Source organism: Dendropsophus ebraccatus, chromosome 9 (genome assembly GCF_027789765.1).
Source record: "Dendropsophus ebraccatus isolate aDenEbr1 chromosome 9, aDenEbr1.pat, whole genome shotgun sequence".
Classification (NCBI taxonomy): domain Eukaryota; kingdom Metazoa; phylum Chordata; class Amphibia; order Anura; family Hylidae; genus Dendropsophus; species Dendropsophus ebraccatus.
Window position 1 is genome coordinate 7,655,257 of NC_091462.1, and position 24,093 is coordinate 7,679,349.

General features: G+C 46.5%; 1 protein-coding gene across 1 annotated transcript; it reads right to left on the reverse strand.

Moving 5' to 3' along the window:
• Positions 1–436: 436 nt before the first annotated feature.
• Positions 437–19,397, reverse strand: LOC138801734 (CD63 antigen-like). Its single transcript, XM_069984826.1, has 7 exons — positions 19,002–19,397; positions 4,926–5,114; positions 4,257–4,331; positions 4,004–4,099; positions 1,337–1,486; positions 680–763; positions 437–604 (listed from the first exon to the last, which is right to left on the reverse strand). Exons 1-7 carry the CDS (start codon positions 19,395–19,397, stop codon positions 539–541), a joined length of 1,056 nt encoding a protein of 351 aa, XP_069840927.1. The 3' UTR covers positions 437–538.
• Positions 19,398–24,093: the final 4,696 nt, after the last annotated feature.

Genomic DNA, 24,093 nt, shown 5'->3' on the forward strand with positions numbered 1-24,093 from the left:
TTATCTGCAAAAGATTTGAAACCAAAAGGCAGAAACAGACTATAAACAGATCAAGGCATAAATACTGAGATTTTTCCTCTTTTCAAATCCATTCCTGGCTTTGGCTTCAAATCTTTGGCAGATAATCCTTCTGTGTAAACAGACCCCTGAAGTCACATGTCAGAAAGATGCAGGGAAGTAGCAGAACTTGGATGCAATTTGCAGTCACACAAGCAGTTCCCCTGACCTAAACAATAGATGCTAAATACATATCAGTCATATATACCTGCTGCTCCTATTGGGTGTATATGAGTTAGAGAACAAAACATTCTGCCGCCACACAGGGAGTGACAGCCATCGCTGTATATATGTATACACACACGTCAAGTTTGAGTTCTGAAGACATAAATATTTACCCCAATAATGAGAACAGCAGATAGTAATAAGTGGTTTATTAATCAAATGATGCGAGACCCCCACAGAATACAGGGCAGAACCCCCCGGCCTCCACACATTATTTACAGGACATAAGTGATATTAATAGTTTCCTTCCTTCTGCTCACATGGACACATAGTTCTTCTGTAAGGTCCTCACAAGGCAACAGGAGAAGAGAATCCCGAGGATCTGGAGAGCAATAGACGACACGCGAGTCAGTACAATGTGTAGACGCTCAGCGATCAATGTGAACAGCAACGTTACCTGTGTGAACCCTAGACCGATGCCCAATGCACCAATGACGTCAAAGTGTTCTGATATCCACGTGTTCATCTTCAGTACACAGCCCTGTGCAACAAACATTCAGCATCCTGTCATCAAAGCCTATAGGAGCGTCCAGCAGTGTCTGTTCCATGTATCTCTATCCTAGGCTGTCAGATACATTACATTTCTACATCTCCCGGTATGCAATACAGCAGTATCCTCTGAACTAGGGTCATGTAGGGTCCCTAAGTAATGTAACAAAGTGCTGTGGACTCCCAGATGTCCATCCGTGACCTGGATGAGATTTCATCCTTTAGCTTGCAATTGCCAACTCCTTAACCTCATATCAAAGCCATGGAAGCTACCACACCTGGTCTCCTCTGGGGGAAGAGTATACATCATACATGGACGCTTACTGCATGATATGTTATTTAGTTAATCTTGCTGTATGGAGTTGCACAGGTCTGTACTATTCCATCCAGCAAATAATTGGCAATCTTCTGAAAGAAGAGCACTAGGGTACGCATTTGGACCTCGGGTCAGGTAATTGGGGGCTATAGGTATGCCTGCCACATGCATCATAGGACAGTGCCAGATTATACGATCACTGGTGACATGTGCCCATCTCCCCCATACCCATCATGGTGGCCTCCTTACCCCTTGGTAGAGCCTCTCGCTGTGTTCCAGGGCATCTTCTCCGCACTTCTGCTGGACCATCCGGCAGCAGCTGTTGGGAACAGAGTTTTCCAAGATCTCAACAGAGATGTTAAACCAGTCTGTAAAATTCTTTGCTCCACAGCACTTGAACTACAAGGAAAGATGGAGAGCTGTCAGTCAGGGAAATGCACAAGGTCCTCTATATTATGTTCATACGTCAGTATAACAATCTGGTTTCTATTTCGTATCAGTTTGAAGTTATTCTTGTTGATGAATTTTTCCCATAACAATACCAAGGTATCAGACTCCACCATCTAATGTCATGTAGCCCCAGGGCTGCCTGGAAGAGACAGATATGTCCTATGGCTGTATCCAGGTTTTCCAGGCAGTCCTCGGACTGCATCCAACCTCTTCAGGAAACAGGAGTCAAATGTTGAGCGTTCAGGTTCAGACAAACCAGAGCATTGAGCGGGTTGACTTATCACTAATAGTACTTCCCTGCCAAAGGCATCTGTTACCGGTGCAGGGTGTCATGTGACAGCCAAGCTCCCTCCAAGATGGAGACTGATACATTATGGGAGACAAAGTTAGGGATTTATCCATCCCCATTTCTAAGCCTTGATGATTGGTCTCCTATGGGAATTACGCTGATCACCGTGCAGGATCAGGAATGCGATAAGCTATTAGTTCGGTCGATTCCGCACGTGACGATAGCAAATATGTTGTGTTACTTTTTTACATTTGGGAAGTAGGAAAAGGGGGCAACCTATAGTATAGATATTTAATTTTTTTTTATATATACACACACACACACACACAGTCTCACTAGGGGACTTCTATGGGCAATACTAGGATTGCTCGTAGGGATCAATGCAGTACATATGTTGATTGCTTCAGGCTACACCAGGGACAAAGAAGAAGCCGTGAGGCAAGTATAACGGATCAGCTTGTTGTGAGGTGATAGCGGCAAGCTATTCTCTGTGGGAATAATCCTAATGTTTGAAGCCCTATAGCAGCTTCTGGTCCAGTCGGTCCGGTTGTTTTTTGTGCCCATTTTGTACTTTGTGCTGAGCGTTCTGCTTTTGTTACTGCAAAATAATAAGTAGCCCCCTTCCCAGTGCAGACTGGGGGAATATTTAGTGCCCCCCGGAGATGAGACCAGACACGGTGGCTTTGATGGGTTGGTAATTGCCACGTATCGGATGAAACCACATCAAAGTCCTGGCAGGAACACGACGGCTCCACTAAATCTGGCAGAACGTTTTCTACAGGGAACATGGCTACAGAGGAACAACCAAAACTAATCATCAATTACCAGAATCTGACTGGAAACCAGAGGCCTAAAGCAAGAGATACACAGAACCCAGGAAATGGGAGACAGAGGGTCCAGGACCAGGAGAACACTGGAACTAGAGACACTGAGCAAGAGACAGAGGGTCCAGGACCAGGAGAACCAAAGACACTGAGCAGTAAGAGACGCAGGGTCCAGGAGAACACTGTAACCAGAGACACTGAGCAGTAAGAGACGCAGGGTCCAGGACCAGGAGAACCAGAGACACTGAGCAGTAAGAGACGCAGGGTCCAGGAGAACACTGTAACCAGAGACACTGAGCAGTAAGAGACGCAGGGTCCAGGAGAACACTGTAACCAGAGACACTGAGCAGTAAGAGACAGAGGGTCCAGGACTAGGAGAACCAGAGACACTGAGCAGTAAGAGACGCAGGGTCCAGGAGAACACTGTAACCAGAGACACTGAGCAGTAAGAGACGCAGGGTCCAGGAGAACACTGTAACCAGAGACACTGAGCAGTAAGAGACAGAGGGTCCAGGACTAGGAGAACCAGAGACACTGAGCAGTAAGAGACAGAGGGTCCAGGACCAGGAGAACTAGAGACACTGAGCAGTAAGAGACACAGGGTCCAGGAGAACACTGTAACCAGAGACACTGAGCAAGAGACAGGAGGTCCAGGACCAGGAGAACCAAAGACAATGAGTAATAAGAGAAAGGGATCCAAGAGAACCAGAGATACTGGGCAATAAGAGACAGGGGGTCCGGGACCAGAAGAACCAGAGACACTGAGTAATAAGAGAAAGAGGGTCCAGGACCAGAACTAGGCACGCTGAGCCAGAGCAATGGGAGGTGGATTGATCAGGACCAGGTAACCTCTTGTAGTGTGAATAGTGACCCAGCAGCAATGGGAAACATGGTGTCCAGTATCAGATGGCTCCTCTATACGGGGTTCACTGAAATACATACAGAGCAATGAAAGATTAAGGGCCAGGACCAGGTGACCACTGGATCAGAGAAGCAGAGCAGTAAGAGATGGGCGGACAGAATCAGGTTCTGTGGTCACATCATCTGTGACATAAGAGACTTGACAAAAGTTTGTAGAAAACAGGTTGCAGCCACGTCTGGGCCTTAAAGGGGCCCTGGACCCCATGCTGATGGATTTTATGCTCTGTTCAAACCAGTGAGACCAGTTAGGAGCCTTGGTCACACATCTGCTGCACTGCTTATAATGGCAACATGAGAGACACCCTGACAAGACCCACTGGACCCCATTAAGTTCAGCAGATGCAGGCGGCTGTGATGGTGTCCACCATGTGATGAAACAAAATGTCAGAGATGCAGATGTGAACATAGCCTTACCTGCTCGGGGGCACCTACCTCCTGCTGCACCCCATCCACCCCGCGGGTGATCTGCCGATCCTTTCCGTACTTGTTCAGCATATTCAGGAATCTGTTCACTACCAGACGCTGAAGCTGTAAAAAACTGCATGTTATAAAGGAGTCTCCTGACATCTACAGTGTTACCCGGTGTGTCCAGGCCAACGACCTGCACCGCACCGTACATACAGGAGTGCAGCAGAGACTCCAGTCACCCACCCCACCATGGGGTCCCCAATGAGCCCCCTCTCACCTCATCTCTGTGGTAGTAGGCCGACATCCCCACAATGATCTCTATGATGAAAACTAGGAGCATGATCACTGTAAACTAAGAGGGCAGAAGTCACATGACAAGAGCAAGACCTCTAAAAAGCAGAAGTGCGCCCCCCTCAGACCAGGCTGCACCTGTATTCTGTGAATGGAGCTTCAGAGCTCTCATCTCCCAGCCTTTCCTGCTTGTTCAGTGTCTGCACTACCCTGAGCATTTATATTCTGGGAAATGTCATCTTTATACTGGACTCCCTACAGTCATGTGATTAAGGAAAAAAACTGCATTATATAGACCTCAACTAAGCTGACAGAAGTGTCTGTGCAGCTCTGGAGTATAATACAAGCTGTAACTCAGGATCAGTAATGTAATGTACGTACACAGTGACCCCACCAGCAGAATAGTGAGTGCAGCTCTGGAGTATAATACAGGATGTAACTCAGGATCAGTAATGTAATGTATGTACACAGTGACCCCACCAGCAGAATAGTGAGTGCAGCTCTGGAGTATAATACAGGATATAACTCAGGATCAGTACAAGATCAGTAATGTAATGTATGTACATAGTGACCCCACTGACAGAATACTGAGTGCAGCTCTGGAGTATAAGACAAGATCAGACTATCACTATGCAGCAGAGATATGGGAACATACACTTTTTATGAGGATGCTATTTTCCTTGATGGCAGCCACAGCTCCAAAACCAGACAGGAAGAAGATAACCATTCCCATGACAGTCAGCACCATTGGGGCCCCAGATGAAGTCTCTGCGACAACAACTGATATATCCGACAACTTCATCTGCACTGAGGCGCCAAGACAGATGAGAGCCACCCCGGTCACCTGAGGCAAGAGAAGAGGTTCAGGTCACTGACTGGGACTGGGCTACATCATCTGCTGCTGTGTGAGTCACTGACTGGGCTACATCATGGCCTGCTGTGTGAGTCACTGACTGGGCTACATCATGGCCTGCTGTGTGAGTCACTGACTGGGCTACATCATGGCCTGCTGTGTGAGTCACTGACTGGGCTACATCATGGCCTGCTGTGTGAGTCACTGACTGGGCTACATCATGGCCTGCTGTGTGAGTCACTGACTGGGCTACATCATGGCCTGCTGTGTGAGTCACTGACTGGGCTACATCATGGCCTGCTGTGTGAGTCACTGACTGGGCTACATCATGGCCTGCTGTGTGAGTCACTGACTGGGCTACATCATGGCCTGCTGTGTGAGTCACTGACTGGGCTACATCATGGCCTGCTGTGTGAGTCACTGACTGGGCTACATCATGGCCTGCTGTGTGAGTCACTGACTGGGCTACATCATGGCCTGCTGTGTGAGTCACTGACTGGGCTACATCATGGCCTGCTGTGTGAGTCACTGACTGGGCTACATCATGGCCTGCTGTGTGAGTCACTGACTGGGCTACATCATGGCCTGCTGTGTGAGTCACTGACTGGGCTACATCATGGCCTGCTGTGTGAGTCACTGACTGGGCTACATCATGGCCTGCTGTGTGAGTCACTGACTGGGCTACATCATGGCCTGCTGTGTGAGTCACTGACTGGGCTACATCATGGCCTGCTGTGTGAGTCACTGACTGGGCTACATCATGGCCTGCTGTGTGAGTCACTGACTGGGCTACATCATGGCCTGCTGTGTGAGTCACTGACTGGGCTACATCATCTGCTGCTGTGTGAGTCACTGACTGGGCTACATCATCTGCTGCTGTGTGAGTCACTGACTGGGCTACATCATCTGCTGCTGTGTGAGTCACTGACTGGGCTACATCATCTGCTGCTGTGTGAGTCACTGACTGGGCTACATCATGGCCTGCTGTGTGAGTCACTGACTGGGCTACATCATGGCCTGCTGTGTGAGTCACTGACTGGGCTACATCATGGCCTGCTGTGTATAAGTCACTGGGAAGTGGAACTTTGCTGTCAGTGAATGGAAACATTCCTGGCTTTTCCTGAAAACCGCATCTAATACTTATCACAGCTGCAGATCTGTTACAGTTATATCCAGTGTAGACAAAGTACATACACCATGTCGCATTTGTTACAATGTATCAGTGCGGCTAAAATGTATTAATCAGGGGTCCACTCTTTTTTTTACAATAGGAGCCTATGGGGGACAGATGCCATTGGTTTCCTTTACCCTGATTCTGTTGTGTACATTATAATATATACAATCCTCCATGATGGTAACCTCATTGCCCATCCTCATCTAAACAGGGGTCAGTGCCAGGATACGACCTCCAGCTCCTAACCAAAACATCATGGCTCCCTAAAGTAAATCCTCTCACCCAGAAGAACAGGACGATGCAGAACAGCGCAGCCTTGATACACACAAGATTATCCTGAGACTTTGTCTTCATCTCTGCAAACACTGATCCCAGGACAGCCGTTGCCTTGTCTCAGGAGCTGACACTCAGCTGATCACTCACTGGAGGGAGGAGATCTGCTGGAGGACCATGTGTCTTTATTAACCAGACTAATCAGGTGACCATTAACCCCTTCTGTACTGGGGAGGTTGCTTGTATTGTAAACTGTGGATTTTCTGCACGCACACAAAAAAAGTTGTAGGCTATGTTCCCATACTGAGTGGATTGTCGCCATTTAATGACAAATAATTTACATGGCCGTTATTTGCCATTAAAAAGCAGCCATCCACTCTATTTAGACAGTGTGGGAACATAGCCTTTCTGTGTTTTAAATCAACTCCTGGTTTTGGTTGTTCGGAGCTCCCAGCATCATCATCATGACACACTGTGCCAGTACAGAGCTCCTGGCATCATAACAAATGCTAATGCCGGGAGCTCTGAATACCGTTCTGTTGTGTATTGTCCATATTTACAGACTGTGCACAGACTGTATAAATGCCCCCTAAGGCTATATTCACACAACGTAAGTTCAGTATTAATCACAGCCATAGTTGCAGATTTGCACTGTGCTGCAGTTAAGTTGTGCAAGCAGCGCCGCAAAAAACTGACATGTTAGTTTTCTGCGGCCGTTATTCATTGAATAACGGCCGCCGAGAACCTGTCAGTGCACACAGTGGAGCATGGGGCATTGTGTGAGCCGGGATGATCATTAGTAACACCAGCCTTTTTCTGATCCGGCCGGGTCACGGAACGGCTGGTGTTTTACAGAATGTGAACATGGCCTTAGGGTGGAAACACAAGCAGCAGTTTTTGTGCCGAAACCAAAAGTGGATTCAAATGAAATGAGATGAAAAATAGAAAGGAAGGACTTGTACTGGTCTTTTCTGTTGGGTATATTTCTGGTTTTGGCACAAAAACTGCATTGTGTGTTTCCAGCCTAAGGGCCCAATCACACTACGGAATCAGCACCGAAACTCTGTGCAGAACCCTGCCTGCTATCACTTTGAATGGGAGGGCGCCGCGTGCGCCTCCGTTTTCCGCGTCTCTCTGCTCAAAGAATTGTCATGATAGGCAGGACCCGGCGCCGATTCCGCGCGTGGGGCTTCTTTACTGAATTTCGGCACCGATTACATAGTATGAACGGAAACTAAAGGGGTACACTATGAAATTCTCGCTGATAATAACCCGCGGATTCCACAGCTCACCTCTGCTTGACTCCCGCCCGTGCCATAAACTCCATTCTATGCTTGGCCAGATTCCGCCATCCGCCCAAAGAATTGACATGAGCGCAACTGGTGCATGCTGTCTGATCTTTGGCATTTGATTACCATTGGCTTAAAAAGTTGGATGCAGGCCTAGAGAGTCCAGGAAAACATGGCTGTATCCATGTTTTCCAGGACTCCCTAGTGGTGCATCCAACTTCTGCAGCCACCAGTATACAAATGCTGAGAGATGGGGTGCACCCGAGATGCACCCGAACATACTGGAAGTTCGCTCATATCTACTAGGGATGCATCTATCTTCTACAAGCAACAGGACTCCAACGCCGAGCAATCTTGTTTGTGCAACCCCCAAACTTACTGTAAGGATGGGTTCATACTGAGGAATTCTCGCGGATAATGTCCCAGAATTCCGCAGCATGTCCGCGCACACAGCCGTGTGCCTTTCCCCCGGCTCCATAGCAGGGGCGCCGCAATCATGAGGCGACCTGAATCGTCTGCCTCAGGCGGCGCCACTAGCTGTCACCATGGGGGCGGCATTCAGTGGCAGATTATAATATGAGCGGTTCGGCGGCCGCCCACATTATAATCCGCCACTGATCGTACCATGTACTGGAGCCCCCCCGCCCCCGGGCAGTATCTGTAATGAGTACGCTGTACTAAATCAGCCGCGCCGTGCTGATACTACAGCGCGGCGCTTATGAATACAGTCCCCCCCGCTCCCAGCATCTCATTACAGATACTGCCCGGGCGCGGGGGGGCTCCAGTACATGCATTCCACATCCGTGATCCGTCAGGATCACGGAACGTGGGAATGCAGCCTTTAGTCCCCCGGGTGATGTGCGGCTGCCGGAGGTGTCCCATCCTGTCCCCGGCAGCGCGCGCATCAGAGAGCTCCCCGTGCGCCGGAAGTCACAGCCGCAGGCACACGGGGAGATCTGTGATGCGCGCGCTGCCGGGGACAGGACGGACACCCCGGGCAGCCGCACATCAGCCGGGACAAGACCAGAGAGGCTCGACGGGGGAACGGATAGCAGGTGAGTTGTGTGCTGTTTTTTGTTTTATCTGCTGTGCAGGGGGGGGGGAGAGGGGGACCATCTATAAGGGAGGGGGGAAAGAGGGGGACGATCTATAAGGGAGGGGGGAAAGAGGGGGACGATCTATAAGGGAGGGGGGAAAGAGGGGGACGATCTATAAGGGGAAACCATCTATAAGGGAGGGGGAGAGGGAAGAGGGGGACTATCTATAGGGGGGAGAAGGGGACGATCTATAAGGGAGGGGGAGAGGGAAGAGGGGGACTATCTATAGGGGGGGGGAAGGGGACCATCTATAAGGGAGGGGGGAAAGAGGGGGACCATCTATAAGGGAGGGGGACGATCTATAAGGGGGGGGACCATCTATAAGGGAGGGGGACCATCTATAGGGGGGGGAAGGGGACCATCTATAAGGGGGGGGGCCATCTATAAGGGAGGGGGGAAAGAGGGGGACCATCTATAAGGGGGGGCCATCTATAAGGGGGGGGCCATCTATAAGGGAGGGGGAGAGGGAAGAGGGGGACTATCTATAGGGGGGGGAAGGGGACCATCTATAAGGGAGGGGGGAAAGAGGGGGACCATCTATAAGGGAGGGGGATGATCTATAAGGGGGGGGACCATCTATAAGGGAGGGGGAGAGGGAAGAGGGGGACCATCTATAGGGGGGGGGGGAAGGGGACCATCTATAAGGGAGGGGGGAAAGAGGGGGACCATCTATAAGGGAGGGGGGAAAGAGGGGGACCATCTATAAGGGGGGGCCATCTATAAGGGAGGGGGGAAAGAGGGGGACCATCTATAAGGGGGGGACCATCTATAAGGGAGGGGGACTGTCTATAAGGGGGGGGAAGAGGGGGACCATGTATAAGGGGGGGAGGGTGACCATCTATAAGGGAGGGGGAGAGGGAAGAGGGGGACCATCTATAAGGGAGGGGGGAGAGGGGGACCATCTATAAGGGAGGGGGAGAGGGAAGAGGGGGACCATCTATAAGGGAGGGGGGAGAGGGGGACCATCTATAAGGGGGGGAAGAGGGGGACCATCTATAAGGGGGGAAGAGGGGGACCATCTCCTAAAAGATCAGCACCCTCCTCTCCTGACATCCTCTGTGCTGCTGGGACTTCTCCTATAGGATTAGCACCCTCCTCTCCTGACATCCTCTGTGCTGCTGGGACCTCTCCTATAGGATTAGCACCCTCATCTCCTGACATCCTCTGTGCTGCTGGGACCTCTCCTATAGGATTAGCCCCCTCCTCTCCTGACATCCTCTGTGCTGCTGGGACCTCTCCTATAAAGTCAGCCCCCTCCTCTCCTGACATCCTCTGTGCTGCTGGGACCTCTCCTATAAAGTCAGCCCCCTCCTCTCCTGACATCCTCTGTGCAGCAAGGGACCAAACATTATGTTTATTGGGGACAGCAGTGGGGGGGGGCAGTAGTGGATTATAATGTGGGCGGATTGACGGGGGGGGGGGGGGGGGCGTCATTCTATAGTTCGCCTCGGGCAGCAGAGAGGCTAGAATCACCCCTGCTCCATAGACACCATTCTATGGTCCGGCGTATTCCGCTATCTGCCGAAAGAAGTGACGTCACTTCTTTCGGCGGGTAGCGGAATACGCCGGTCCATAGAATGGTGTCTATGGAGCCAGCGGAAAGGCGTGTGGCCATGCGCGTGGACATGCTGCGGAATTCCGCGGACATTATCCACGAGAATTCCTCAGTATGAACCCACCCTAACATCTTATTTCTATTCTTCTCTTGAAGAATTGGGGTTAAAAACTCCAGGAAAAAATGCCAATATCCACATGACATTTTTACTGGAGGTTTTACCCCCCTATAGAAGTCTATGGGAAGAAAAACATCAGTGTTTATTGTTAAAAAAATGCATATATACCCTGCTGTGATTTAGCAAAACTGGAAGAGCAGTGAAAATGCCAAAATTCTATAAAAAACAAACAAACTCAACAACATCATGTGGGTATTGTGTTTTATATTTCACTCCTGATTCTCAGCTCACATCTGGCCCCAGCATTTTTGAGCCAAAAATACCATGCACCAGAGATTGACTATTATACTTCACAGCTGCACTTATAATTCTGCAGATTTAGGGTCAATTTACACAGAATGATTATCTGACAGATAATCTGCCAAAGATTTGAAGCCAAAGCCAGAAATGGATTTGATACTAGGAGAAATCTCAGGCTTTTCTTTATGACCTGATCTCTGTTTATAGTCCATTCGTGGCTTTGGCTTCAAATCTTTGGCAGATAATCTGTCAGATAATCTTTCTGTGTAAATGGACACTTTGGCTATGTTCACATTGCGTAAAATAGCGGCCGTTGTTTTGCATGTTCCTGCGGCTAATTCTGCCATATTCGCCGCAGGAACATTATTTAAAACCCATTAAAACCATTGATTTTCATGCACAGTACAGCCAAAACGACGGCCACACAGTGTGTGAACTGCAGTTTATTTCCATGAACGTTGTTCAATACACTGTGTGAACAATGGCTGTTGTTTGCATTGATTTCAAGGCGGCATATTTTTTTTATCATAAAAAATCCTTAGTGAGAACATAGCCTTAGAGCTGAAATCTCCCAGCACTCCCTGCTTGATTTATTCCATGGGAAGAGAACACATAGTTTATTTCATGTAGATGTTTTTTTTTTAATTTTCTTTCATCTCTATAAATAAAGAATCCTCGTCTCTCGATGTCCGTGGCGTCCTCCTCGCTGTCCTCGCCTATAGGCTCCTGCAGTTCACGTGTTAATGGTTGTCTTAGTTGCTGACATGTTGGGGCTGGGTAGGCGCAGCGCTGGCAGATGTCCTAATTCATTCCAGACCCCTATGTAACATAAGCTGCGGCTCCTCCATACGCAGGGCGCTCCGGAGTGACCCTTTACGCTCGGCACATAACGTTCTCTCTGCTCTTTATCTTCTGGATCCAGTTATAAAGTTAAGAAGAACATAAACCCCCATTATTCACATCAGTCATCTGAAGCTTCACACGAGGGCGGACAGGTGGACGTCCCGGCGATTATCCAGCCAAAAAGACAGAGAATTGCCCAACAATCACTGCAGTCCATACGTTTTCATACACTTTGGATAACTGTCTCCAGTCGTCCTGGAATCACAGATAATAAATAATAAATAGGCTCCACTTTTTGTACAGTTTTTAGAGGTGCGGCCAGGACCTGTTTCTGTAATCAGAATACAAAAATGGCGCCAAAGTACACTAGCCTGCAACCAGCCAGTGTAGCGGTGGTGTCTGCAGCATCTGGTCCTATTCACTTCAATAGTAGCTTAGGCTGCAGTACCCTGGTGCCACCACTACACAGGGAACGGAGCCAATCAGTGACTGATGAGCCATCCTGTGAATAGGATATCAATGGTTTTGCTCAGGGCAGCCTCTTTATGGGCATGCAGGATGTATATATTGATGTGGATGGTGGTCTGGATTTGCACAAGTGTACACCCATACCTAGTAAGTGTCCATGACTAGTAATCCACCTTGACCCCATTCAGGGGCCTATTACACTGAAAGATTATTGTGCAAAAAATCTCCATATCTTTGGAATTTAAGCGATAATCTTTCTGTGTGTATGCAGCAACGGTCAAAGCACTAACGCAAATTACGTCATTCGTATGTCGTCGGTGGCATCTCTTGAGCTGACCATAAAATCATTGCTAACCGTTCACAGATCTTCTGGTGTATATACACATCGTTCTTAATGACAACCGTTTGTATAGTAGAGTATAGTAAGGGCAAAGCCCCTATTGCATAGGGGAATGTTGTGAAGCAAATGAGTGCTGTTAGCGCTATTACACGCATCGGCGGCGAGCGGGTGAGAGCCAGAGGGCCGCGGGGAGCTGAGGGGGGTAGGCTTCCCAGGTGATTGCTAGATAGTGCAACAGAGGTGGCAGCAGAGAGCACTGTGTTAGACTGAAAAGAATACACCACTTCCTGCAGGACATACAGCAGCTGATAAGTACTGGAAGACTGGGGATTTTTAAATAGAGGTAAATTATAAAGCTATATAACTTTTTAAAACCAGTTGATTTGAAATAAATTGTTTTCCCCCTTTAACGAAGTAGAGGCATGCATACTCGCTTGGGTCCCTGATCTAGATTGCAGTGGTCCTGACTGTTGGGACCACGCACAATCTGACGCAAATCCCCCATAAGTGATCTACAACTGGAAAGTGATCTACAACTGAAAAGCTCCTACAGGACAGACCAGCAGTCTCTATGATCCTGTGGTCATGTGATCCGCCGTCTAAGCCATCAGGTGTGTTCAGGACAGCGGGGGTACAGTCCCTGCACATGGAGAAGGGATCCGCACATTCCGGGATCTGTGAACATGTTACAACATTCCAAGAATCTGGGCTCAGAATTCCATCAGGAGCCGCATTCCCATTAACCCTCGGCTGCCTGCAGGCGCACCTCCTCTTATCTGACCGCTCCTTTGTCTTGGCCCGGGTCATATTTTGGCGGCTCCGGAGGGTGAAGCAATCACCGGCGTGTTTATAAATAAGAACATTCCTCTAAGAAATCTGTTGTGTCCCAGGTTTGGCCTTATAAGGGCCGCGCTCTCCCTCCTGTGCGTCTTGGCTGCTGGCGCTGATCATCTACTGTTGTGTAACCTTCCTGTAATAATGACCTGCGCCGACTCCACAGACGCTTCCCTCATGTGCGGTGCTCCAAATTCTGCAGATTCCAGAAGAGTTGTAGGGGCCAATTTCATCAATGCCCCCCCCCCCCAACACTTACACACCTGAGCCACACTCAGTGCTATAGCTATAGGGGCATAGAGTGTTATGGTACTTTTACACGGAGTGATAATTCGCCCGATAACAATCAGCATTTAGACGGAACGATACATCGTACGGATAATTCGCTATGCGATCGTTTTACGATTGTTTAAGCCTATCTCACCCATAGGTCAAATCGCTGAAAGAATGTTTACACGGAACGATCTGCGAATTTTTTGCGAACAATCAACGATGATTTGAGAACATGTTGAAAGATCAAAATGAACGATTTTTTGCTGGTCGTTTGATCGTTCGCTGCGTTTACACGTACGATTATCGTTCGAATTCGACTGTTATCGTGCAAAATCGAACGATCAATCATCCAGTGTAAAAAGACCATTAGGCTGTACTCACACATCCCATATAATTTTAGGAACCATTCACATGATCCGTGCCGCAATCCGTGGCAATCCGCCACCCGGCGGTAGAGACAACTGGAGCGAAGAAGACAACTACTCACCTACTCCCCTCGTGCCAGTAAACATGTTAGCCGGCCATGTTGTCTTCTGCGCTCCTTTCATCTCTGCTGCCGAGGGGGGGGGGGGAGCACTTCTATTGGGGGATCCGTGCCACGATCCTCCTCTAGTCATTGCGTTGCGGATCGTGTGAATGAGGCCTTAAACAACCCCTTAGGCCCCTTATAGTCTCAGCAGCATGATGATAGGTTGGGGTCTGTGTAAGGCTGAGTTCTTAATGCATTTTTGCAATCAGGGGATGAAAAAAGGGGATGAAAAAACAGATGTACAGTGGTGCCTTGGATTACGAGCATATTTCGTTCAGGACGGCGCTTGTAATCAAAATCCACTCTTAAACCAAAGCAAATTTTTCCATAAGAAATCATTGAAGTGCAGACAATTGGTTCCACACCCCAAAAATGAATGGAAAAACGTAGTGTGAACTTAGCCTTACAGATTATTAATTGAGAAAAAGGACTACATGATTGCAAAACTATGACTCCCATCATGCCCTGACAGCCAACAGCTGGAGGGCGTCAGGTAGTGGAGCAATGGAATATAGAACAATGGTTGCAGAACAATGTCACAATGTATCAAGCACAGGTCACATGTATGAGGCTGGAGCTCTAGACCTGGACTAGAAACAACTGTAACAAACCTTCAGCTGTGTGGACAGGACTAGGTCAGATGTGTAGATGAATATTTCTCACTTTTTCCTGTTTTTCTGCATCTTTTACATTCTGGAACAATGTGATAATAGGTCAGAAGAGAAATTCCCTCCCCCGAGACGGCCGCGGCCGCTTCAGGGTTTGATGTTTGTCCTGGAAACGTTGAGGATTGCGTCCGTTCTGGATCACTGTATTATTTCTGGAAGGATTTTCAAGCTCAGGATCCAGACAAGAATGTGTCCATTCACTGACAGCAAACATACATCTTATAGATGGTGATGAATGGGAACGAAAATCCCCCAGAAGTACAAAACCCGGAAAATTATACATAAAAAATCAACAGCGCATGAGATGAACCTAAGGCAATAGATAAGGCTTATACACTAAGGCTATGTAATGTTGTGCAACTTCCTAATAAACTGTCTCAGTTGCTCACCGAGGGAAACTAACAGCTGGTAAGACGCCTGTAATCTGCTGATATGTCCATATAGCGCATGGGGCACTGAGGATGAGGGTCATTTTCTTACCTTATAAAGGAGCAGGAGAGGTTTTCTATGGGGATTTGCTGCTGCTCAGGACAATTCCTGACATGGACAGAGGTGGCAGCAGAGAGCACTGTGTCAGACTGGAGAGAATACACCACTTCCTGCAAGACATACAGAAGCTGATAAGTACTGGAAGACGTGATTTTTTTAAATAGCAGTAAATTACAAATCTATATAACTTTCTGAAACCAATTGATTTAGGGTACGTTTTTTTTTTTTCTAAAAGATTTTTATTTTTCCTTAAATAATTCACACCATAAATCTTTACATCCATTACAAAAAAACCTCCCAAAAACATACAAAGAGAAAAGGAAGTGAAAGAAAAAGGAAGACCCTTCCCCCCCCTAAATTCTCTTGTTCAAACTTTATAAATTCCCCTTAAATATAAATACATACAATAAGATTACTATCCTGTGTGGTTAAACCCGATGGACGCCCAGCCAAAGTTTACTTTACGATCTATTTCTTAATATCTACCCCCCCCCCACCCCTCCTATCATTATTTATTTAACTATCCAATCATACCTTGGGCAAGCTCGGGGCGCCGCCCGTACTGCCCCCAGGACCCAGGCGGGGCAACGGGGGACAAACCAGACCCCACTCTATTATCTACTAGCTCCATCTTCCAATAATAACCAGCCTCTTTTCACATTCACCCTTGCTCATCATTAGACCGGAAATACCCATACCGGGCACCCCAGGCCCCTGGCGAGCTAATCCACCTACACATTAGAGACCAAGACCCAGCATTACCTGAGCCTCCGGTCCCCACCCTCTCTCTATCCGAGAAGCCTCCCAACTGCCCATATATCATGGACAGCCAGGCGCCTCCAAGCAAACGGATTTTACCATACAAACAACCACACATGAGGCTTATTCTTGTTTATACCCTTAGAACATCAGACGGATACTAGATCAACTTCTTACCGCTCAACTACCGTCGACCTCCCGCCTACTTTTATATGACATAACCATATGAAGGATCTATCCGTCCCCCCCACCCCGCCCCGCCCCGAGGACAAGCGCAAACATAGCCACTCTGCCGCCCCATTCACCCACTCTCCATTCATCCCAACTTAATTATATCAATCACATGGGCGTCCTAAGAGTACCTCACAGGTTACACTTCTTAATCCTTAAATCCCTAAATTCGCCCCTTCTTAGTTTGGGCCTCCAAAAGATAAAACAAATGATAATTATTTTTACCATAACTCAGTACCCTTCCCTCCCTATACCCTCCCCACCCCCCCTCAGCAGGCCAACCCAAAAAAAAAAAAAAAAAAGGACCCCAACATTTAATTAACTAAATATTCCTCCCACTCCAGTATTTCTCCCAGTGCTCCACAATCTCCTTTAATTTCCCATCTCCTTTTTTCTTTATATAGATATTGTGCCATAACTCATTTTTTAAGATTGTATTACTCAATTCTTGCCATTCTGCAATTATTAAGGGCTTAGGTGATATCCAGTTCCGAAGGATAATTACTCGGGCTGCTAAAATAAGATTATAGATTATCATTTTGGTACATTTAGACATATGCTGATCTTCAAATACTCCGAGGATTGCACAAATATACTCATCATTAATTACCAGGTCAAATAAACGTGATAAAATTAAAAAAACCTCTATCCAAAATTTATTTACAACTTCGCATTCCCACCAACAGTGTTCTAGTGATACATTTTCAGCTCCACATTTACAACAGCTGACCAAATTTCCTCTTTTCCATTTATTAATATCCTTTGGTGCATAATATAATCTATGAATACAGAAAAATTGCAACACCATATTTTTCTTATCAGTGATATAATTTCGCGCATTACCATATACCCTTGACCAGAAGGCCTGGTCTCTATCACCAATCACCTTTGTCCATTTCTTTTGTGAAACTATATCACCATTCTTCTTAATAAAATTCTCATAAACCTTATACAATTTGGTGATCTTACCCTTAACACTACTACCTGTTTCCAATATTTGTGCTAAACCTTCTGAAATTATCACATTCCAGCACACACTTAAATCCGTATTTCTAACTGCATCCTTCACCTGCAAAAACCTTAAGTAACATAGTGGTGCCAAAAAACTTACATTTAACTCATCATATGACTTAAAACTTCCATTTGTGAAAAACTGGTAAGCATATTTTAACCCTCTTTTGATCCAGTATCCCGGATCAGGTATTTTTACAATTTCTGGAAACTGACTATTACACCACATCGGGGTAAATGAATACATCCCTTCCTTTCTATCACCTTTTTTCACTACTTCCCACACTTTAACAGCCAGTTTATACGTCGAGTACCTTGGGTATCTTTCTTTCAATTTCATCTCTAGAACTTCAAAGATATCGTCTGCGCAGCCTTTTTGATCAACTACCCACCTTTCCAGAAATTCTACCCCCCTCCAGTTTACCAACCAGGCTAAATTAGAGGCAATAAAATAACCAAAAAAATCCGGTACTGCCAACCCCCCCTTCTCCTCTGACAGCTCAAGAATCTCCAATTTTAGTCGCACCCTTTTCCTGTTCCATATAAGCTCGTTTAACAGCCCATCTATTTTCTTAAAAGTTCTTCTGTCTATCCAGACGGGAGACCCCCCTAAAATATAGTTCAACTGTGGGAGCCAAATCATCTTTATTACACCCACTTTGTCTGCCCTGGACAAGGGTAACTTACTCCATATATCCATCTGTTGCTTCATCTTTTTTAGTCTCGGTTGTACATTTAGATGTTTAAATCTACTTGGATCTGCCGCTATCCACACTCCAAGATATTTGAATACACCATCTGGATTCAATATTTTAAGATCAGTGTGGGACTTCACCCTAACTTTAGCATCCAAGGGCAGCAAAACTGATTTCCCCCAGTTAATAATTAAACCGGATAATTGGCCGAATCTACACAACTCACCCATCACCTCCTCCAAGCCTATTTCGGTGTTCCCCAAAAACAACAAAAGATCATCAGCGAATAGGGCTATTTTGTCCCCCTTCCCCCCGGCACCAAAGCCCTCTATCCTTCCATTTATATTTATACTTCTAGCAAATGGCTCCATTACCAGGGCAAAGAGCAGGGGGGAAAGGGGACAACCCTGCCTAGTCCCCCTGGACAAACAAAAACTCTCTGACGAGCATCCATTTACCGTAACCCTAGCCCTCGGCCTACAGTATATTATTTGCATCCATCTAAGAAATACCTCCCCAACCCCAAATTCTTTTAGTGTCCTCCAAAGGAAGGGCCACTCCACACTGTCAAACGCTTTTGCAGCGTCCAAAGAGAGTATGGAGTGGCCCCCTCCCAATCGCCCCACCTGTATGTTCACAAATGTTCTCCTGATATTATCATGAGTGGACCTCCCTGGGACAAAACCCGATTGATCCCTCCCAACAAGAGAAGTAATAACCCTCATCAGCCTATTAGCCAGAAGTTTTGATAATAACTTCATATCTGTATTTATCAACGCTATGGGTCTGTACGATTCTGGCTCAGCTAAGTCTTTATCAGGCTTAGGGATTAAAACTATGTCTGCATCATACATGGACTCAGGAAGGTACCCTCTAACATACGCATTGCATAACATCTCTTGGAATTGGGACAGCACAGCCCTATCTGTTACCTTTAGAACTTCAGACGGGAGACCATCTGGTCCTGGAGTTTTCCCTAATGGCATACCTCTAAGTGTTTCTTGCAGTTCCTCTATTTCAATGGGTCGATCTAACCATTGTTTCTGCTCTTCCAGTAATTTGGGCATTTCTAAAATAGAGAAGTAATCATCTAAATCCAAGCCTTCCTGCCACCTAGATCTGTAAAGCTCCTTATAAAATCCCGCAAACACCTCTGTTATTCCTTCGAGATCTCTCACCATTGACCCCTCTTGGTTTTTAATTTCTACTACCATCTTCTTAGAATCTTTCCCTTTTACCAGAGAGGCCAATAGTTTCCCCGGTTTCCCTCCTTGCGAGTAGTGATATGCACCCTTAAATCTAAGCTGGTTCAGGACTTTCTCCCTCATAAACTGACTAAGATCTTGCGTAGCACCCAACCATCTGGCTTTAGCTACTGTCGTCTCTGATTCTATATATAGTTTTTCAGCTATTAGTGCTTCACGCCTAAGGGACTCTTCCCTTTCTCTAAGTTTCTTCCTAGCACCACAAACTTGCCCTATCAAAAGTCCCCTTAGATAAGCTTTAGAGGTATCCCAAACGACTTGAGGGTCCGCCGAACCCTTATTAACCTCAAAAAATTTGTCCATATCTTCTACAACCCTGTTAGTATCAATCAAGTTTAACCAATGAGGGTTACATCTGAATGATTGGACACGCCCACCCCTCTCTTCACTCGTATTAATCTCTACCTTCACAGGAACATGATCTGATAGGCTTCGGGGTTCATACTTAATATTTTTAACCAACCTCAGAGCTCTATCATTTACCAGAATCAAATCCAATCTAGAAAACACCCCATGTGACGCATTATAACAGGTATACCCCATATCCTCTGGGTGCAAGTGTCGCCAAGCATCGATCCAACTAAATTCATCCATTATTTTTTGCAAGGGCGAACCCATTATCCGTGCTGTTACTCTCCCATCAACCCTCATGCGGTCCCTCTCTTCATCCGGGACTGAGTTAAAGTCCCCCATCATACATACCGGCCATCCATCATATTTCAACGAGAAATTGTAAAACTTAAGACACACGTTCATTGAAAACGGTGGAGGAATATATATGAATGCCAATACCATAGGGACACAGTCTATGCTACAAGCCAGGAAGACATATCTACCCTCCGGGTCCACCTCTGACTGTATAGGTTTAAAGTTAACTGAGTGATGGATCAACACACTCACCCCTCTTGCATAGGCCGAGTATACCGCGTGGTACTGGTGAGACACCCAGCGACGTTCCAATACACAGATCTTCTCTTGGACCAAGTGTGTCTCTGTAATACATATTATAGCCGGAAGGTGTCTCAGCAGCTCCCTTAACACAGCATATCTTTTCAGCCTATCGTTAATCCCCCTAGCATTCCAAAATACCAGTTTCACCATTCACAGAGAGAGAGAAAGAGAAAAAAAAAAACAAAAAAAAACAAACAAAAACAAAACAAAACAAAAAAAAACAAAACCCCCGGCCTGCTGAGCCCACCCACCCCTACCCCACCTGATATCCAAAACATCTTTGAATATCACTAAACTATGTGCCTACGGCGTGCGGCACCCAACCAACTACTGTTGAGACAGGGAAAATAAATATAAACAAAATACTTATAGACCATTTGTTTCAAGCCAAGACACCACCTCTTCAGGACTCTCAAAAAAGAATGTTTTTTGCTGATGTATCACCCTAAGTTTTGCCGGGAACAACACTGCGAACTTAAGATTATGCTGTCTAAGTCTTCTTTTTACATCTACAAATTTCTCTCTTTTTTTCTGCGTGACGTTTGAGTAGTCTGAGTACAAAAAAATTTTTGATCCGTTTATTTCTCTTGGGGGATTTTCCCTCATCTTGCGTAAAATTAAATCTTTGTCTTTTGCACAATGAATTTTAGCAATTACTGGTCTTGGGCTATCTCCAGGAACTTTACGTTTAAAGGTAATTCTATGCGCCCTCTCAACACAAAAATGCTTTGGTATATCATCCTCCTCCATGCCTGCAAGGAGCCATTCCTGTATATATCTGGTGCAATCTGAGCCCTCTATTCCCTCGGGAATACCCACAATTCTCACATTAGCGCGTCTATTTCTATCCTCTAACTCTGTCATTTTTGTGACCAAATCTGTATTTATTTTCTTCATTTCCGTAGACTCATTTGTCAACTGTGACACTTTATTTTCCAAGGATTCAATCCTTTGCTCTACCTCAGTTACTCTATCTCTCATGGTATTTAAATCACTACGAATAATTGAAATTTCGAGCTTAATTTCTCCTACTTGCCCTGTTAGCCCAAACAATGTGTCATTTGATTTATTAATGGCTTGTAGTATGTCTGTTAGTGTAGGTTCCACACCCTTTGCTGCTTGGGTTTCCTGATTAACAGATACATCTAAAATAGATTGCTCAGCACTGCTTCTAGATGCATTCCCCGTACTCAGCCTGCTGGAGGAGGGGTTACCACCTTTGTTTGGCTTATACTGTTATTACTTTTGGTTCTCATATCGTGTCTTCAAAAGACCAAAAAAAAAAAGTATTCACAATCAATCAGCGGTTAGAGTACTAGATAGCCTCCCACAAAAAAAAAAAAAAAAAAACAAAAAACAGTCCTCTCTACTCAGGAATACCACCAGCACAGAATAAGCAAAGTCATAGATTATCCAAATGTCATACAAGCTGGTAATCCACTCAGTCCCGGTTTATGTCTTTTACAGCCTCAGGGCTCTATTCCTTACAACTGGCCCAGAAATGTCACCAATACTACTTTCAGGTATCGGGAGTACAATAGTCTCCACCTCAGAACAATCTCACCCGTCTGATGCTGTGCAAGTTCTCCAATTTGTAGAGTCCTGGAAGTCCCAGAATGCACACGCCACTGAAGGTCCTCTACATCACCAAGCCCCCCTCACATGCGTCTCCGGCACGCCACTCCGGCTCCGACTGGTCCCAGCTACCTCTTCAGAGCTCCGAGAGCTCCTCGCCACAGTACACAGCTCCGCTTCCTCCTCGTGGACACCGCCTCTCCCGCTACCCAGCCGCGTCCTCCGACATCCACCTCTGCGACCTCCTCGCCTCGCAGACACTCGTTGGCCAGCAAGTAAGGACGGGAACACCTCTGGCAGTCCGCACTGTCTCCTCGATAAATCTCCGCTTATTCCCGGCAATCTTCTCTGTCACAGCCTCATTCCCCGCTCGCACAGCATGGCCGGGCACCGCACACCACCGGCGCGATCACGTGCTACGTCATCACGCTAGCACCGCCCCTCGTTCCTGATTTAGGGTACGTTTACATGTACCGTATCCACAGCGGATGTTATGCTGCGAGTCTGCAGATACCTGCCCATTCACTTCAATGAGATTACATACTTTAATGGGATTGTCATCCTGCTGCGTGTATGTCAAAGTCAGCGCCCTTAACCACCATGGCCCGGGTACATACTTTACCGGATCCCTGCTCTGGCTTGCTTCGGGGGCTTCTGGCGCTCAGCCAATCAGTGCGCTGCCCCCGCAGCAGTCACACTATGGAGTCTGTACTGTAAGAGCTCACACTATGGGGTATATACTGTAAGAGCTCACACTATGGTGTATATACTGTAAGAGCGGTCACACTATGGAGTCTGTACTGTAAGAGCGGTCACACTATGGTGTATATACTGTAAGAGCGGTCACACTATGGTGTATATACTGTAAGAGAGGTCACACTATGGTGTATATACTGTAAGAGCGGTCACACTATGGTGTATATACTGTAAGAGCGGTCACACTATGGAGTCTGTACTGTAAGAGCTCACACTATGGTGTATATACTGTAAGAGCGGTCACACTATGGAGTCTGTACTGTAAGAGCGGTCACATTATGGAGTATATACTGTAAGAGCAGTCACATTATGGTGTATATACTGTAAGAGCGGTCACATTATGGAGTATATACTGTAAGAGCGGTCACACTATAGTGTATATACGGTAAGAGCGGTCACACTATGGTGTATATACTGTAAGAGCGGTCACACTATGGTGTATATACTGTAAGAGCGGTCACACTATGGGGTATATACTGTAAGAGCGGTCACACTATGGTGTATATACTGTAAGAGCGGTCACATTATGGAGTATATACTGTAAGAGCGGTCACACTATAGTGTATATACGGTAAGAGCGGTCACACTATGGTGTATATACTGTAAGAGCGGTCACACTATGGTGTATATACTGTAAGAGCGGTCACACTATGGGGTATATACGGTAAGAGCGGTCACACTATGGTGTATATACTGTAAGAGCGGTCACACTATGGTGTATATACGGTAAGAGCGGTCACACTATGGCGTATATACTGTAAGAGCGGTCACACTATGGCGTATATACTGTAAGAGCGGTCACACTATGGTGTATATACTGTAAGAGCGGTCACACAATGGAGTCTGTACTGTAAGAGCGGTCACACTATGGGGTATATACTGTAAGAGCGGTCACACTATAGTGTATATACGGTAAGAGCGGTCACACTATGGTGTATATACTGTAAGAGCGGTCACACTATGGTGTATATATACTGTAAGAGTGGTCACACTATGGAGTCTGTACTGTAAGAGCGGTCACACTATGAAGTATATACTGTAAGAGCGGTCACACTATGGAGTATATACTGTAAGAGCGGTCACACTATGGGGTATAAACTGTAAGAGCGGTCACACTATGGTGTATATACTGTAAGAGCGGTCACACTATGGTATATATACTGTAAGAGCGGTCACACTATGGTGTATATACTGTAAGAGCGGTCACACTATGGTGTCTATACTGTAAGAGCGGTCACACTATGGTGTATATACTGTAAGAGCAGTCACACTATGGTGTATATATTGTAAGAGCGGTCACACTATGGAGTATATACTGTAAGAGCGGTCACACTATGGTGTATATACTGTAAGAGCGGTCACACTATGGTGTATATACTGTAAGAGCGGTCACACTATGGTATATATACTGTAAGAGCGGTCACCAGGGGCGTAGCTAAAGGCTGATGGGCCCTGGTGCAAAATTTTAGCTTGGGGC